General features: G+C 49.4%; 1 protein-coding gene across 11 annotated transcripts in view; it reads right to left on the bottom strand.

Annotated features, from left to right (window-relative positions):
• Positions 1 to 17,692, bottom strand: part of SLC2A4RG (SLC2A4 regulator) — a 53,138-nt gene that overhangs the window by 26,614 nt on the left and 8,832 nt on the right. For 2 of the 11 annotated variants that reach the window (XM_037915575.2, XM_037915574.2), the window contains exons 1-2: positions 15,793 to 16,340; positions 10,741 to 10,961 (exon numbers count right to left, since the gene is read on the bottom strand). In XM_037915575.2, the coding sequence (XP_037771503.1) occupies positions 10,741 to 10,961; positions 15,793 to 16,107 (536 nt within the window). In that variant the 5' untranslated portion in view covers positions 16,108 to 16,340. Of the gene's footprint in view, positions 1 to 10,740; positions 10,962 to 11,622; positions 13,609 to 14,793; positions 14,939 to 15,792; positions 16,341 to 17,692 lie in introns of those variants that run through there. The other 9 variants (XM_037915572.2, XM_037915576.2, XM_037915573.2 and 6 more) reach the window with 9 other exon arrangements.

Raw genomic sequence — 17,692 nt, 5'->3', positions numbered from 1 at the left:
AGCAAGGGAATATGATGTGCCCCCGTGATGGAAACGGGAGAGAGGAAAAAATTCTAGGCATATGATATAAAGAGAACAGGAGCAAAGAGTGAGCACGTTCTCCAGGAGAAACAGCAGCTACTGGAGGGATGCTACCAAGGCTGTATCCATCACTCGAACCCCACACCTTGGGCTATCAAAAGGACGCTGAGCTGGGAGCCACCTTCTCTATTTCAGCCTCTGCACCTCTGCACTCGCTGTGCCAGCATCCAGAACGGCCTGGTGTCCGGCCAAACATGTGTTCTAGTTTTAGGAGTTGGATGAGATAGGTCTCAAATGGCCAGGAGTCAGCATGCAGGCTGCCAGCCTCAATGCAATAACCCAGCGTCCCTCCACAAGCATCTCTCTCTCTTCAACCTTCCCTGCTGCAATACGCCTCCTCAAACCCATCATCTTCTGCACAAAGAACCGGAAGGAGGGAGCTTGGAGTCTGATCCCACAACTAGCCAGAGGAGGATTGCTCTGCAGAGGTTATACAAGCTGAATCTCTGCCTATCCCCACCCACACTGCCCTCCCACCTAGGACAACCCCAGCCCTTGCACATCTGGCGGTCAAAGGACACCTTCCCCAGATAGCAGCATCCATGCGTGTGTTCCTGGGCTGCGAGAAATGGGGGTTTACGTAAATGCCCTGAACATAGATCTGATGAATATTTGACATCTACCCCACATGGGGGAAAGAGGGCTTTCTGAAGTGAACAGAAAGATTCCTGTGGGTAAGTCTTGCATGTGTATCTAGGAGAAATAAGGTCAACCAGATAGATCCCTTTCCAGTAGGCAGAGGAGACATACATCTGTGGCCAAGGCATCTGTGGAGCAAAGAATTGTAAACCAAGGAAGAGCAGATCCAGGTATTCAGATGAACTGGAATCAAGTTAGTCTGGGTCATCAAAACTCACTGCTTCCCACCCAGGCTGGTTGTGATCTGATTCTCCTCACACTTTGCCACTTCACACATCACTCATGCAATTAGCTGCTCTGCGTAAGAGCTGATGCTGTAATATTCCCTCTCGCAAGGTGGAATTTACTGTACTACCCATTTTGGGGGGCGATCTCTCTGTTCTATTCTGTTCAGGCGTCACACCAGGCTCATCACTGTAATATCTGAGCACCGGCCATATACAATAGCTGTCTTGTCCCTTGATGGAAGGTTCATAGGATCAGTCACTGGGACCCTCCTCTATTCCTCAAAGGATGGGCCCTGGGTGCTCCCAGCCTGCCTGTAAGAGGTCACAGCTCCTGTCTCAATCAATGGTGTAGAACGGGGGTGGAAGAGTTTTCTTTATAACCAAATTGCTTTGCAAACGCTCCGCACACCCAGTTTGTTTGGAGAGTATCTGAACGTCGGAAGGCACTTTCTGGGAGCCAGAACATGCTGCCATGAAGCCTTCTCTCTCCCAGGCTTCTGCTAACTCCGAATATCCATGCTATTGTCCGCTGGAGGCTGCCTCTCCTTCCTTACCTCACCGTGTTGGGACACAGCTATTTCAGTACCCAAGGTATGTGAAATCAGCCACTGTTCCCAGAGCCCCAAAGTGACTTGGCACAGCCACGGGGCAGAGCAGCAGCATTAAGTCTTTACTGTAACACTGTGTACTCCATTCACATAAGACACAGGAAACAGCCAGCAGCAGTTGCTGTTCAGCACAAAAATCCAGGTCAGGATTTCTCCATTGCAGCCTATTCCAGGTGATGAGGGTTTTCATGCTATTAACACTGTATTAGAGCCGCACAGATAGCATGCTTCAGCGAACAGCTAGTTCCCTTGCAATGAGCCGGAGGAAAAAACAACAAAAAAAAAAAACAACAAAAAAACCTCAATAGGAACAGACTTGAGGAAAATGGGACATGAACTGAATTTTCCACGCCTAACTGGGACAGGCCCCATTACAACCTGACAGCACCAAGCCTGCTATTATCCAAACCATCCTGGCAAGGGTGCCAAACCCTTCTTTAAAGGGTCAACTAAATAAAACTCTGAAAGCCAAGTCCCGTCAGCCCATGCCAAGCAGCTGTTGCAAAAAACACAAGTTCCTCCTGCTGCCACCACCATCATTTTCTGGATTGGTGTCAGAACTTGTAACATACTACTAGACAGCTCCAGAGACCATCCCCCCCCTCCCCGAGTGTGACAGGCCTCAACTGGGCCAGGCTATGGACACTGATCCAGTTACAGAATAGGGCTCCTCCCTTCTCTCTACCCACTCCCGAGTGCTTCTTCCAAATACTCCCCCTAGCAACAGCATTCCACACTGGAGCTACCTAGGCAGCTCCTGGAAGTGGTCTCTGCACCCAGTGCCTGATCCCAAGAGGTGGTGAGCATGTCCAGTTCCCACTGAGGTTAGCGTGCTTCCAGAGCAGCAGTGATCTGAGCTGTAAGGTCAGGCCTGGATCTTGCTGCGCTCAGAAGCGTGTGGCAAGTTACAGCAGAAATCCAGGCTAAGGTAGGGGAGGAGAAGAGAAAAGCAGGGCAGTATTTTAGGATACTTAAGCGCACCAGCACTCTTTTGGAATCTCTCCCTGCCTGCTCTGCATCACCTGTAGAAGGAACCTCCTCTTTGATTCCTGTCTGGGCAAGGAGACAAACCCTGTTTGTCTCCAGCTCCGAGAGGCAGAGACAGGTCCACGTCTGGGAACTGCCCCGCCTGGAAGCGACTGGAGAGTTCGGCCCAGTATAAGGCTGGGAGAGGGGAATACAAGACCAAGAGTGGAAGGGAGGAGAGATGGTAGGAGGCCGCAGCACCATCATGATAAGGAGGCGTTTGCAGTCACCCCTCAAAGAGCAATCAGCCCCTCACGAGCCCCTCGCTGCCTGCTGTAGCAGAGTGAGCTGCATCCTCCCTGTGCTAGCTGCCCAGTGAAAAACTGAACTTCAAAGGCAAAGTTATCAGGACAGCTGGGGGGCGGGGGGGGGGGGGGGAGGACAAATGGAACAAACTGACTCTGTAAGGCACTACTGATGAGTATTTCCAATAGACAGGCTCACAACTTCCCAGTCACACCAGGAGATGCAATTACTAAGAAGAGGGCTTGAAAAGCACCCACATGACCAACACTTCCAGATTTCCTCTGAGATGGCCTGGGTATGGTGCATCCCTGCATTAGCTTGGTGGCACCCTAATACTGTGGGGCCCTTTGTCCCCAGCTAGTGCCTTGACTGCCTAAAAGAGTTTGCAACTACGTATGAGCTAATGGACCTGGTTTTTTAGCATAAGCAGCAGATGCTCCTGTTTTTCAGATGCAGAGGAAAGGAGTTCAATCCCCACACAAGACCCATCCAGGGCTGTCATACAGGAAAACTGAAGTATTCATCCAAAATGATGGGTCTCTACAGCCTTCGAAAATACTGGTCAGTCCCAGGTGGTGGGACGGCTGCTTCCTCTTATTAAGCTGCACACGCATCACAAATTATTACTTATGTGCGCCAAGAGCCCCACTGCTAGTTGCCTTTACCTATAAGAGGACAACGTGCCCTTCCACATGCTACGTTTGACCAAGGATGCCACTGGGATTAGGGATCTCCCTTCGCACCCTGAACAGTAGATGCCTATAATGAGGAGTCTGGAACTATGATCTTATTAATAACTCACCTGGAAGCAGGCCTCCTTGGTGGTGGATTCTGTGAGCAAGGCAGAACCTACCTCACCCGATATGAATCAGGCAATGTTTTTTAAAATTTAAAGTTTAGAGATGGTATTAAAAAAAAAAAAAATCTTTTGGAGCTGTCCATCTGCAGTCAGTTCCGTAAGCACAGCAAGAACTGGTCTCCCCATTGTGTTCGCACAGGCCTCTGGAGCGCCACATCAGGGAATTCAGAAAGGGATATGCAAACTTCAAAAACAAACCAACCCAAAAAGCTTATGTTAATGAACACCTCTCCAAAGCTCATCCCCTTAGCAATATGGCCTCCTGCTGCTCCCTTTGGTAAATGCCTTACTGCTCACCCCCTGCCTTCTGTGCTTAAGGGATGCCCACAGAGGTAAGCCATTATTTCAATTCAACAAGACTGAGGGATTCAAAGCCTCCTCAGAAAGAATTAACACTGTCCCCAAGTCAGCCTGCTTGATGCCCACCAAAGGGGACCAGGAAGCAGAATGAGGGAAACGGACTGGACTGAAGAACTCAACGATCTGAATGTACAGGAGGCTTGGAGTTAGTTTCTGCAGCTTTGACTTAAAGCATCCGAAGCCTACATCCCCTCCCACCCCATACACCTTGCTTGGGGAAGTGTGTAGAGAAGGGTTGCAGACCAAACTGGATGAACAAGCATCTCAAAACAGGTTAAGAGACAGCAGAGAGCCTACACGGAATGGAAGATGGGATGGATCGGCAAGGAAAGCTACCTCTGGGAGAGGTCAGAAAGTGTAGGGAAAAAGTAAGAACTGCTAACAGCCAAGCAGAGCTGGACCTTGCAAAGGAAATTAAAACCAATAGTAAAAGGTTCTTTAGCCATATAAATAAAAAGAAAAGAAGGAAAGAAGTGGGACTGCTAAACGCTGAGGAGGGGGTGAAGATTAGAGATAATCTAGGCGTGGCCCTACACCTAAATGAATACTTTTTTTTTTTAAAAAACCTCAAGCAGAGTAATTAGGAGCTTGGAGGCAGTGGCAGGGTGGCTACTGGGAACAAGGATATGGAAGAAAAAATTACCACTTTTCAAAAGTGGAAGCCAAATTCAAACGGCTTAATGGCACCAAATTGGGGGCATGGATAATCTCCATACAAGAATATTAAAGGAAATGGCATATGAAATTGCAAACCCAATAGCAAGGATTTTTAATGAATCCGTAAATTCAGGGAGTTATACCCTGACTGGAGAACCTTAAATATAGGTACTATATTTGCTAAAGAAAAAAGTGATACAGGAAACTACCGGCCTGTTAGTTTGACCTCAGTTGTGTGCAAGGTTCTAGAACAAATTTGAAACTAAGTAGTTAAGGACAGAGGTAAATGGGAATTGGGATAAAACACAACCTTGTTTTATAAAAGGTAGATCATACCAGATCAATCTGACCTCTTTGAGAAGATATGGATTTTCTAGACAAAGGAAATGCAGGAGACCTAATCTACCTGAATGTCAGTAAAGCATTTGATACAGTTCTGCATGGGAAATTATTAGTTAAATTGGAGAAGTCAGGGATTAATATGAGAATTGAAAGGTGGTGAGGGAATTGGTTAAAGAGAAGAGTGCAGCGGGTCATACTGAGGTGAACTATCTCAGGCTGGAGGGTGGTTACTAGTGGAGTTCCTCAAGAATAAGTCTTGGGACCAATCTTATTTAACATTTTCATTAATGACTTTGGGAGCGTACTAATAATATCTGTGGATGATAAAGTTGGGAGGTATTGCCAATATGGAGGAGGACCAGAATATACAAGATTTAGATGACCTTGAAACCTGGAGTAATAGAAATGGGATGAAATTTAGTAGTGCAAAGTCATGTACTTAGGGACTAACAACAAGAATTTTTGCTACAAGCTGAGGACCTACCAGTTGGAAGTGACAGAGGAGAAAAAACTGGGTATTAGTTGATCAGAGAAGGATTATGAGCTGCCATTGTAACATGGCCATGAAAAAGGCTAATGTAATCCTAGGATACTTCAGGTGAGGTATTTTCAGTAGAGATAGGGAAGTGTTATTACCATTATACAAGGCACTGATGAGACCTCATCTGGAATACTGTGTGCAATTCTGGTCTTCTATGTTTAAGAAAGATTAATTCAAACTGGAATGGTGCAGAGAAGGGCTACCAGGATGATCAGAAGAATAGAGAACCTACAGTACAAGAGGAGACTCATGGAGCTTGGTTTGTTCAGCCTAACAAAATGAAGGCTATGGGGAGATAATTGCTCTCTATAAATGCATCAGAGTAATAAACACCAGAAAGGGAGAGGCGTTATTTAAGTTAAGGGCCAATGTTGGCAAAAAAAAAAAAAAAAAATGGATATAAACTGGCTATCAATAAGTTTAGGCTTGAAATTAGATGAAGGTTGCTAGCCATCAGAGGAGTGAAATTTTGGAACAACCCTCTAAGGGGAGTGGGGCAAAAGACCTAATTTGTTTTAAGGCGGAGCTTGATAAATTTAAGGAGGGGATGGTATGATGAGATTAACTACAATGGCATACGGCCCATCTGCAACTATTAGCGGAAAATATCTCCACTGGCTGAAAGTGGGACACTAGATGGGAAGGGCTGGTGTTACTACGGAGAATTCTTTCCCAGGTGTCTGGCTGGTGGGTCTTGCCCACATGCTCAGGGTTTAACTGACTGCCATGTTTGGAATCAGGAAGGAATTTCCCCCCAGGTCATATTGGCAGAGATCCTGGGGGCTTTTCATCTTCCTCTGCAGCATGGGGCACAGGTCACTTGCTGGTCAGAATTAGAATAAATGGTGGATTCTCTGTAACTTCTGGAGTCTTTAAATCAAGATTTGAGGACTTCAGTAACTCAGCCAGACCTACTATTATGGGCGTAAAACAGGAGCGGATGGGTGGGTGAGGTTCTGTGACCTGCACCATGCAGGAGGTCAGACTAGATGATCATGAACAAATTAGAGAAAGTCCAGAGAAAAGCAACAAAAATCATTAAAGGTCTAGAAAACATGACCTATAAAGGAAGGTTGAAAAAACTGGGTTTTATTTACTCTGGAGAAGAGAAGACTGAGGGGGGGGGGGGGGGGGGACACAATAAGTACAGAAAAGGTTGTTACAAGGAGGAAGGAGATAAATTGGTTTTTGTTAACCTCTGAGAACAGGTCAAGAAGAAATGGGCTTAAATTGCAGCACGGGCTGTTTAGGTTGGACAGTAGGAAGAACTTCCTAACTGTCAGGGTGGTTAAGCACTGGAATAAATTGCCTAGGGAGGTGGTGGAATCTCCATCATTGTAGATTTTTAAGAGCAGGACAGACAGACACCTGTCAGGGACAGGCTAGATAATACTTAGTCTTGCCATGAGTGCGGGAGACTGGACTAGATGATCTCTTGCGGTCTCTTCCTGTCCTACGATCGTCCTTTCTGGTCTTAAAGTCTATGAGAAGGTCAGACCCCTCCAGGACAAACCAACTGGAAAACAGACGAGCTATTCTGGCTGGTGTTAGACACCCATCTGCTACAGATCTGACATCCCATCTTTAGGGTCAGCTCAAACACACAATTCACCCTTTCAGGGTTGATGTGGAAAGGGAAATGAGAGCTTGCCTCTAGTGATGGCCTCTATTCTGAACAGGACAGAAAAGCATAGGCCAAGTACCCAGAAAGGATTTTGTCTCGAGTGCCTTGTTACATGGAGTTTCCTTGCCCTCACTTCATAACTTGGGGTCCAGGAATCAGAGTTTTCCCTTTCTTCCAACACCATCCATGGTTTAAAAGTCTTCAGTCGCATAGATTATGGAGCCAGAAGGGACCACTAGTCTAACCGCCTGTATAGCACAGGACTTCCCTCAATTAATTCCTGTTTGAACCAGAGCAGATCTTTTAGAAAAGCAACAGTCTTGATTTTAAAATTGAGAATCCAGAATTAACCCTTGGAACAGCTCAACAAGGGTTAATTACTCTCACTTTTAAAAATGTATGCCTTATTTCCCGACTGAATTGGTCGAGCTTCAGCTACCTGCCACTGGATCTTTTTAAACCTTTGTCTGCTAGACTGAAGAGCCAACGATCAAGTTTTTGTTCCCCATGTAGGTACTTACAGGCTGTGATCAAGTCCTCCCTTAACCTTCTCTTTGTTAAGCAAAAGAGATTAAGCTCTTGGAATCTCTCATTATTCGGCATGTTTCCCAATCCTTTGATCATTCTTGTGGCTCTTCTCTGAACCTTCTCACATTTATCAACATCCTTCTTGAACTGGACACATCAGAACTGGATACAGCATTCTAGAAGTGGTCGTTCCAGATCCAGAGGTAGCATAACCTCTCTAGTACTCGATATCCCCCTGTTTATACATCAAAGGATCTCACTAGCTCTTCTGGCCACCGCATCACACTGGGTGCTCACGTTGGACTGATTATTCAGGACCCTCCCCAACTTCACCACCTCACCCCCAGAGTCATGCTTCCCAGGACAGAGTCCCCCATCCTCTAAGTTTGTTTCTAGGTATATACATTTAGATACGGCCACATTAAAACATAGTTTGCTTGCACTGAGCTTAAAGAGCAATTCAAACTCCTCTTTAACAGTGACTTGTCCTCTTCACCGTTTACCACTCCACCAACCTGTGTGTCGTCTGCCAGTGTTATCAATGACGATTTTATGTTTTCTTCCAGGTCATTCATTAAAATTTGTATCAGGACTGATCCCTGCAGGGCCCCACCAGAAACACACCCGCTCTACGAGGATTCCACATTTACAATTACATTTTGAGAATTCGCACATGTCCAATGGGCTAAAACTGGCTAGCTGATATGTTTCTTTTTTTAAATCATTCTAGTTTGTTTAAAAATCAGAATGCTGTGCAGTACCAAGTCAAATGCCTTACAAAAGTCTAAAATTATATCAACAATATTGCCTTTATCAACCTAACTTGTAATCTCATTCAAAAAAAAAAAAAATCACTTTAGTTTAATAGGATCTTTTTTCCATAAAGCTATGCTGACTGGTGTTATTCTTCCCTCCTTTATTAACAAGGCCCAAATCAGCTGTCCCCACGATCAGTGTCAGGCCTATAATTATTTGGGTCATTCTGTTTACCCATTTTAAAGAATAGCACAATAGCTTCCCTCCAATCTTCGGGAAGTTCCCCAGCATTCCAAGAATTATTGAAGAAGAGAGGGGACAGGAGCAGGGGGGTGCGGGGGAGGAGGAGGAGACAGGGGACAACCCCCCCCCCAAAAAAAAGCCATCCATGACCCAGCAAGCTCCTCAGCCAGTGCTTTTAAAACTCTTGGATGCAAGTTATCCAGACCTGAATCCTCTAAATTTCCCCACTCTGATAAATCACAACTGCAGGCTCCCTGGGCTGGATCAGCAACATCTGGTTTATTCTGTCCTCTCCATTAGGTATCACTCTGCCTGCATCCGCCTTATAGAACAAGTAGCAGATCCCTGCCCAAGGAGGGAAGCCGATTCCTCCCCTTCCATTGCCTTTTCAAATGCAGGCAGAGCACAGGCAAACAGAGAGCCTCTATCCTGAAATCTAAGAAGATTATAAATACATAATTGCCTCACCATTTGATTTATTTTTAGCCCGGTGTTTCCCCAGCACAGATGCTGTGTGGAATTAAGTAGCATGTCAACATGCTGCATGCCTGACTCAGAGTCAAGCGCTGCTAGGAGCCCCATCACTAGCCTGCATGCCCACATCAGGCTAATGCCTCCAGGCGATACAGTAGCTGCCTACGGATAGGACCAGGACAGAATGAGAAGGGACACACACTGCACTAGATCCATACTGGTGCTAGAGTGCAAGGATCCACAACTGGTGGATCGGTTTGTGCCAGTACCCAAGTGCCCTGCCCTTCCCAAGCCAGTAATTATTTAGCTTGATGCATTTACCTTTTCCCAAGGAATGACATCTGCCGCTTTGCTCAAACCAGGTCAGAAACATACTGGCTTCAGCCTCCTCTCCTAACCTCACTCACCCCCATTTCCCCTCTCCCACCTCCTGCTGCACAAAACCCATCCTGGGCACAATGAGCACAAACCCTGGCACCAAAACATTCCAATGCTGCTTTCTCCAGAGAAGCTGGTGCCCCCCACAGGGGCAGAGAATCCAGCAAGTCCAAGGGACTCCCATGGGAAAACATGTCATATGGCAGAGAGAGGGGTCATTCATGTACAGTTTTATCACTACGGCAACTCTTTCAGGGACAACAGCAAGGTGGGCCATCCAGGTACCCAAGACGGCGCGATTTAGTTAAGGAGGAACAGACAGGCTTCCATCCTGAACCTACCAACCCCCAACACTTAGGGTGCCCCTGCTGCCCTCCCAGCGCTTGGATCCTGAGCGCCCCAATGCAGCACAAACAAATCACCCCACACCATTAGACCAGCTAGGACTGATCATTAAGGATATGCCTTCCCATGGTTCAAACCTGTGCTAATAAAACCCAACCCCTCAAAGAGAGGATCTGCCCTGCAGGTTCTGCTCTCCCCAGCCACAACATCCAATGCAGCAGGGTCTTGGCATCTCAGGTTTACCCTTGCAGGGGAAGAAAAAAAAGCTATTTGTCAGTAGGATTTTTAAATCAACGTTCCTGGAAGATTTCCCCACTGCCCAAGCCAAGCCACGTTGGGCAGACATCCCAGCACTTCTAGCAGAGGAGGTGGCAACGAGGTGGGATTCAGCCAAGTTCTCTACCCAGGGAGCACAATCCCCCGGGGTGGGGAGAACTTGTGGGTTTTGGTGCATCACACGAAGATGGATGCTCTCAGTGATCGAACAGAGGATTAGAGAGCGACTCAGTCCCTTGTTGCTTGAGGCACAAGCAACCCTTGGAAGGTCAGGAGAGGGGAGAGCTCCCTGCAGGCTGGGCTGGGCATAGCACAAGGGGAAGGAGCAGCTCCCCTCACTCACTAGCAGCTCCTCCAGGGCAGCCCTGACTGCCTCAAAGCCCAAGGGTACACCTTGCCCAGCCCTTACTCTGATAGGGGGCAGTAGGACTTGCACTCATCCCCTGCATGAGGCTGGGAGACACCAAGTTACTCACCTTCTAACCCCCCCCCCCCCCAACCCCTCCCCAACCCAGCAGCAAATCTCCTACCTCTGCCTGGGCACTGGGATGTAGGCCGAATGCAGGGGGGGGTGCTGCTCCGGCCCCACGCTGATGAGTCGCAGTGCTGCCTCCTTGTTTGATCCCTCCAACTGGCTGTGGGTCACGGCAAGCAGGCCCTGCCGCTCATCCACCTTCCTGCCATTCAGCACCAGAGCGTCCGTCAGGCCCCTCGGCTCAGCTTCTTCGAGCAGCACATTGCCATTACAGCTCTGCAAGACATGACACAGGGACAGAGCTCTCAACACGGGCGCCAGGGCGTGCAGCGGGGTTATAAGATTTAGGGGTCCAAGGCAGCATAACCCTAGTCATCCCAGAGACACCCTGAATCAGCCCTAGCAAGCTTTGAAGCCTGCATCCAGAGTCACCCCTGAGCAGAAACCACTCTGGTGCTCCTCTCACGGAAGCCCTGGCAGGCTGAGAACCTGAGTCAAACCTTGGAGGATGGATGCAGTTTCAAAGCAGAGCAAGTTAGGCTTTAAAGAGAAGCCAGGTTAGTCTGCAAGTCAGGGACCCCACAGTCAGTTCTGCAGTAAACAAAGGTGCTTCATTAGCAATAGCTGGACCCCATTTTCCCTCTTTCTGAAAAGGCAACTGCTTCAAATAGCCCCTTCCCTCAACTGCAAACTCCCTCCCTCCAAGGGACAGGCACACATTTCACACACAGACACCCCATCCAAACTAAGGTGCAGTGGGCGGTGTGAAGAGTTGGCTCTCCTGCTGTTCTGCATATAACTGAAGGACTTGGGCCCCCAGGGCCACCAAGCCAATACCTCACTCCAGAGTTAGATTTACACCTTTGGCCTATAACATACAAAAAAAAAAAAACCCCAAAACCCACCACAAGTGATTTTTTTGCACATGCGGGATTACCTGCTGCATAATCCCCATCTGGAGAGGGACTTTGCTGGCTCTTTCATATCTCACCATCAGGCCTCCATGTCTGCAGAGAATCAGCCAGGTCTGGCTTCCGCAAACAGGGCGGCAGCAAGGCTCCCAGGCCCCTCAAGTTATCTTACACAAACACAGCAGGTGTGAATCAAGGCAGCTCAAGTCACCCCTCCCGCTTGTGCGAGAACCGATGGCAAACGTCCACAAAACCCCTTCATTTTTCTGTTGCAGTTTTCTGTGATGGGCTGCACCCCCCTCCACCCAATTGTGCGACGCTTACTTACACCAAGCAGCACTTCCACGCAGGAGCAGTCCAAATGACTTCAATGGGATGGCTCCCACACGTTGCCCTGGGTAATGGTTGCAAAGTTTGGCCATAGCTAGAGGAAGCAGACTCACCATGGCACACTCCTCCAGGAGGGAGGGTTTGAAACCTATGGCAGAACTCCATCTGCACAGACTACTCCACAGCGGCCTGACTACAAACAGCTAACCCCGCCAGAAAGGAAGCTAAACAGAACAGAATGCATCTGCTTACTCCTCAGATGTGGCCCTGAGAGCCAAGCTCGCCCCACTCCTAACCCTACCAGGGTAACTCAGAGGCTCTGTCTACACTAGGACAGTTTTAAAGATGACCTTTCACATTCAGTTCCCACCCATCCTTTTTGCCTAGCCACTCAGGCTGGCAGCGTGGAGAGCCGGGGACGACTTAAGTACCCACTGAGGATTTGGGAGGGGTGGTTATTGAGCAACCAATGCTCTGAGAATGCAAGCTACCAATCATTAAAGTGTTCTCTCACTGCCAAGAACTATCACTTCCCACTGACTGCAGTGCCACCTTCTGGAGAGGTCAGAGCTGATCAAGGCCCCTTCCAGCCACACAGAACCCAACTAAAGCCAGCTGTGCATGTCGTCTGCATCTCTCTTTGATAAGGCCAGATAGACAGAAAATGGAGTCCAGTTGCGCAGAGACAGGTATTGTCAGTGATCCTTTTAAACAGGAACAGTGCCACAAAACACTGAAAATACCTTTCTTGATTCTACTCACGATTGATGTTCTTTGTTTACTTATTACTAGTGTTACAATAGTGCAATAGCAGCATATCTAGTCATGTCTGGTTTAAAAACAAACAAAAAACAACACGAAATTTCTGTCCTGACACTTTTCAGTGTCCCACTGCAGTTCAATATCCACTTGTGCCCCCACCTCTGTAACATGCACCTTTCTGCCCAAACCATTCTCTTACAGGCCTTCGGAGACCAAAAAAACCAAAAAACCAAAAAAAACCCAAGCATTTGCTCCCCCTCTTCCTAAACAAACGAGCACAGGAATCAGGCCAATTTTAAACAGTGAGTGTGGTGTGAATAAGGAGTTACCAATTTAAGAGGTCAAACGTATTAGGTAGTACTATGCTTTAATAGCCATTGTTACTGGAACTGGTCTTTTTCAAACAGTGGGGTGGAAACCTTTGCAGACTAAACAAAATTACTCAGGATAATTAGATCCAAAGTTGATTAAGAAGAGTTATAAAGGGATTTCACAAAACTGGGTCACTAGGCAAGAAAATGGCAGATAAAATTCAATGTAGATAGAAACAGTAATGCACATTGGCAACAAGTAATATAGACCCCATCATTCTGTATGTATAGTTGGCATTATGTTTTTCCACTCAAGAAACAGGTCTTGGTGTTATTGCGGATAGTTCTCTGCAAATATCGAGTTAAAATGCAGCAGCAGTCAATGAAGCTAAAAGAATGCTAGGAACCATTAGGAAAGATAGATAGTAACACAGAAAATATCAAAGCCACCATATAAATCCATGGTACGCCGACCCCTTGAATACTGTGTACAATTCTGGTTTCAGTAGTCTCAAAAAATTATTATAATTGGAAAATGTGCAGAGAAGAGCAACAAAAAAATCATTAGGGGTATGGAACAGTTTCCATACGAGGAAAGATTTAAAAGACTAAAAGAGACGCCTAAAGGGGGATAGGATAGAGGTCTATAAAATCACGAATGGCGTGGAGAAAGTGAATAGCAAAGTGTGTTATGTGAAAGAGTAAACAACAAGAAACAGGGTTAATCCAATGAAATTAATAAACAGCAGGTTTAAAAAAAAAAAACAAAAATATTTCTTCACACAACACACAGCCAACCTGTGGAACTTGTTCCCAGGGGATGTTGTGAAGGCCAAAAGTATAATTGGGTTCAAAAAAGAATTAGGTAAGTTCGTGGAGGATAGGTCCACCGGTGGGGCTATTAGCCAGGATGGTCAGGGACGCAACCCCATGCTCTGGGTATCCCCAAGCCTGACAGCCAGAAGCGGAGACTGGACAGGGGATGGAACACTCGATAACTGCCCTGTTCTGAAGCATCTGGCACGGGCCACTGAGGGAAGTCAGGACACTGGGTTAGATGGACCCAATATTGGTCTGACCCAGACTGGTCATTTTTATGCAACTCCTAAAATGAATTACCTACCACATACAGCAACTGCTGCCGTACTGTACTCTAGGCCTAAAGAAGTCCACTAAAAAGCTTCATCAAGAAACAGCAACATTACTTTTGGAAAAAAAAAAAAAAAAAAAAAAAAACACCAAAAACAGGTGGGTGGGGAAATTGAGCCTCTAACAGTAGCTATCCCCACACTTGATTAAAACAAGTGTACGTGTTTGGGATGGGGGGGGTAGACACCCCATCGAGTAAGCTCTTAGTCTTTTTACAAAAATCCTAGAAGTTAATAGCAAAGCTGCTGTTGCTACAGTATCAGAAGTGCAGAGGAGTTTGTGGTGATTAGTATCTCCCCCTCCTGCTCCACTCTGAGCAGCCTGCTCACGAACATATAAGAACCAGAAAAGCGTGCAGCTGGCGGAAAGTACAAGTGGTTAGAATCATCTTCTTCTTACAGCAGGGAACTTACATCTGCATAGCTACGGCTCTCCAGGGTGTGAATTTTCACACCCCCGAGGTACGCCGTTAAGCCAACCTAACCCTCCTGTAGGTGGACAGACTCTTCCAGGAACCTGGCTACGGCCTCTCAGGGAGGTGGATTAACTACAGCCCCGGGGGAAAAACCCGTCCCACCTCCACAGCAAGTGTCTACACTGAAGCACTACAGCGGTGCCGCAGCAGCAGTCTGAGTGTAAACATACCCGTGGCATTTACTAAATCTGGCCTCAAAGCAAGCAACCCTGCTCCGGCAAGTCTCCCCGCCTGCAGGATCCATGCAGATCTGCCAGGTCCTGGGGCTAGGTCACAAACAGGGATCTGCACAGGCGGGACGGATCTGCACAGAGCCTTGGGCGGATCCTACAGAGGCTGGAAGATCCCTCCTCCCCCACGATCTACGCCCCACCCCCAGGAGCCAGCGCTTTCCCTCCCTCCGCCCCGGCCCGTGCAGCCCCCACCCCCTAGCCCGGGGCCCGGCAGCCCCCTCCCCCTGCCCCGCCCCCGGGGCTGGCTGTCCGCGCGCGGGGTGATTGATGGCCCGTGCATTCCAGCAGCGCCGGGCGGGCGGGCGGGCCGGCGCTAGGGGGTGGGGGGCCGGCCCCGCTCGGCCCAGGCCCGCTTCCCTCTAAACTTTCCGCACGGCCACTTCTACCGAGCGGCGCCATCTTTAGCGAGGGAAACTTTCCCGGCACGGCGGAGCCGGCGGCCGCCCCCCGCCCCCGCGATCGCGCCGCAGCGGCCCGGCCTCCGCGGCGGGCGGGAAAGAAAGAGGCTTGGCAAGCCCGGGCGGGACCGAGCTGTCACGAACCCCCGCTGATCCCCCCACCCCCCCCCCCAAAAAAATTACAACGGCGCCTTCAACAGACTCGCACCCCCAGCGGGGAGCGACACGTCCCTCCGTGCAACCCCCCTCGGAGAGCTCCCTCCGCCCCATGCACCCCCCCCCCCCACGAACTCCCCTCCCTCCGCCCCAGCTGCCCCATGCACCCCCCCCAGGGGAGCCCCCCGGCCCAGGCAACCAGCCTTCTACGGGGAGCGCCACACTTATCGAGGCGCGACACCCCCAACAGGCAGCTGCCTCCGCGCACATGCAAGCCCCAGAGGCAGCCGCACCAGGCCACGGGACACACCCACCCCACCGGTGCCGCGCTCAGCCCCGCTCCCCGTTCGCGGGCTCCGGGAAAGGGTCGGGCCTCCCGTACCTTCTGCAAATGCTTCCCCCGGCCCTTGCCAGGGCTCTTCCCCTCCAGCCCGTTGGCCACCGACGCGTCCTCGCTACTTTTCCGCCGCCGCCGCCGCAGCAGGGCATCTTCCACCAGCACCGTGTAGACGGCGTTGCTGGCCGCGGAGGACGGGGCTTTGCACGCCTGGATCACCCCGCAGTACAGCCCGTGGCGGTGGGCAGCCGACGGGGGGCTGCAGTCGGGGCAGCAGGGCCCGGCCGCTGTTAAGCCGGGCGGAGGGGAGCAGATCCTGCTGTCCGGGGCAGCTCTCTTGGGGAGGCGCTTGGGATCCATGGCCCCTGCGAGAGGGACCGAGCCCCCTCCCGGCAAGGGGGAGGTGGGGGGCGCCGTGCGGGCGGAGGCTGCAGCCCGGCCGGTGGCTTCGGGTCGCTCCCTCCACACCGAGCTCCCCCGGTCTCTGCACCCGCCGACCACGCCCCCAGCCCGCGCTCTCCCCCTCTCGCGGCTCGTGCGAGCCGGGGAACCATTCTCCACTCCCCGCCCTTCGCCATTGGCCCGCTCGCTGTATCAACATTCCGAAATGGAATATGGGCCCGGGCCCGGAGCCGGCTCGCACGCCCATTGGCCCCGCGGTGTTGCCAATTAGCGTGGGGGCGTTCCATTCGCCCCGCCTCCCTCCCCAGCCCGGCTGCTGCTTGACTTTGATTTCAGACAGGGAGGGAGATTGGGGTTGGGGAGGGAGCCGGGGTGTGCTGCTGGGTTTAGCGGCCATCTTCAGGGGCTTGGGTGGGGAGCGAAGGAGCCCTTTCGCCTTGACGCTTTGGGGTGAGGCGAGAAAGCAAGGCCTCCAACGAGCAAAAGTGGTTCATCAGTTAAAAGCTGCATGTGTTGTGGGTTTTTCCTAAATGTAACCACTTGGAGATGGACCCCAACTAGGGTGACCAGACAGCAAATGTGAAAAATCGGGGCAGGGGGTGGGGAGTAATAGGAGCCTATATAAGAAAAAGACCCAAAAATCGGGACTGTCCCTATAAAATCAGGAGGTCTGGTCACCCTAACCCCAACCGAACCCCCTGGCTCTGAACTTTGGGGAAGTTGGATTGAGATCCAGCCTTTAGTTGGCATTCTGTACTTTGCAGCTGGGGCCTGTCTTTATTGACCATTAATAGGCTCACAAAAGCTGTTTGGGGAAATGATTAAGCCAGTAACTGTACTCTTCACAACTCAAGCACCCACTGTCTGAGCATCTCAAAATATCTGAGCAATGTTTATTATTTGTTTAGAGTCCAAGCTACCTGATCTGAAGAGATTAATATCTTAAAACTCAAAAGCAGATACTGACGTGGGCAAGGTATACACTATACAAAGTCTTTGTCATATGAAGTCTTCTATGTATCTTGTTAGTTCCAACTTTAAAAAAAATATATCAACTTTCTCCATCTGCCAGTCAGTCCTGGTGCCCGGCTCACCCACTCCCACATCACCAGGCTTGTTTAAAACAAAAGGCAGTATTTCTTCATACAATGCAGAATCAACCTGTGGAACTCTTTGCCAGAGGATGTTGTGAAGGCCAAGACTAGAACAGGGTTCAAAAAAGTGCTAGATAAATTCATGGAGGGTAGGTCTATCAATGGCTATGAGCCAGGATGGGCAGGGATGGGTGACAGGGGATGGATCACTTGATGACGATCTGTTCTGTTCATTCCCTCTGGGGCACCTGGCATTAGCCACTGTCAGAAGACAGGATACTGGGCTAGATGGACCTTTGGACTGACCCAGTATGGCTGTTATGTTCACCACCCTATGTTAATGATACTTTGCAAACATATATGGGAAAGACCTTCTTATGCTACCTGGTGTGCAAGCACAGACCTCTGCAGATGTGTGGAGCCCCCCTGAAGTTAATGGTTTCCCCAAG

The sequence above is a fragment of the Chelonia mydas genome, chromosome 13 (genome assembly GCF_015237465.2).
Source record: "Chelonia mydas isolate rCheMyd1 chromosome 13, rCheMyd1.pri.v2, whole genome shotgun sequence".
Taxonomy (NCBI): Eukaryota; Metazoa; Chordata; order Testudines; family Cheloniidae; genus Chelonia; species Chelonia mydas.
The sequence above is the reverse complement of the archived record's forward strand: the minus strand, read 5'-3'. Positions and strand labels throughout refer to the sequence as shown.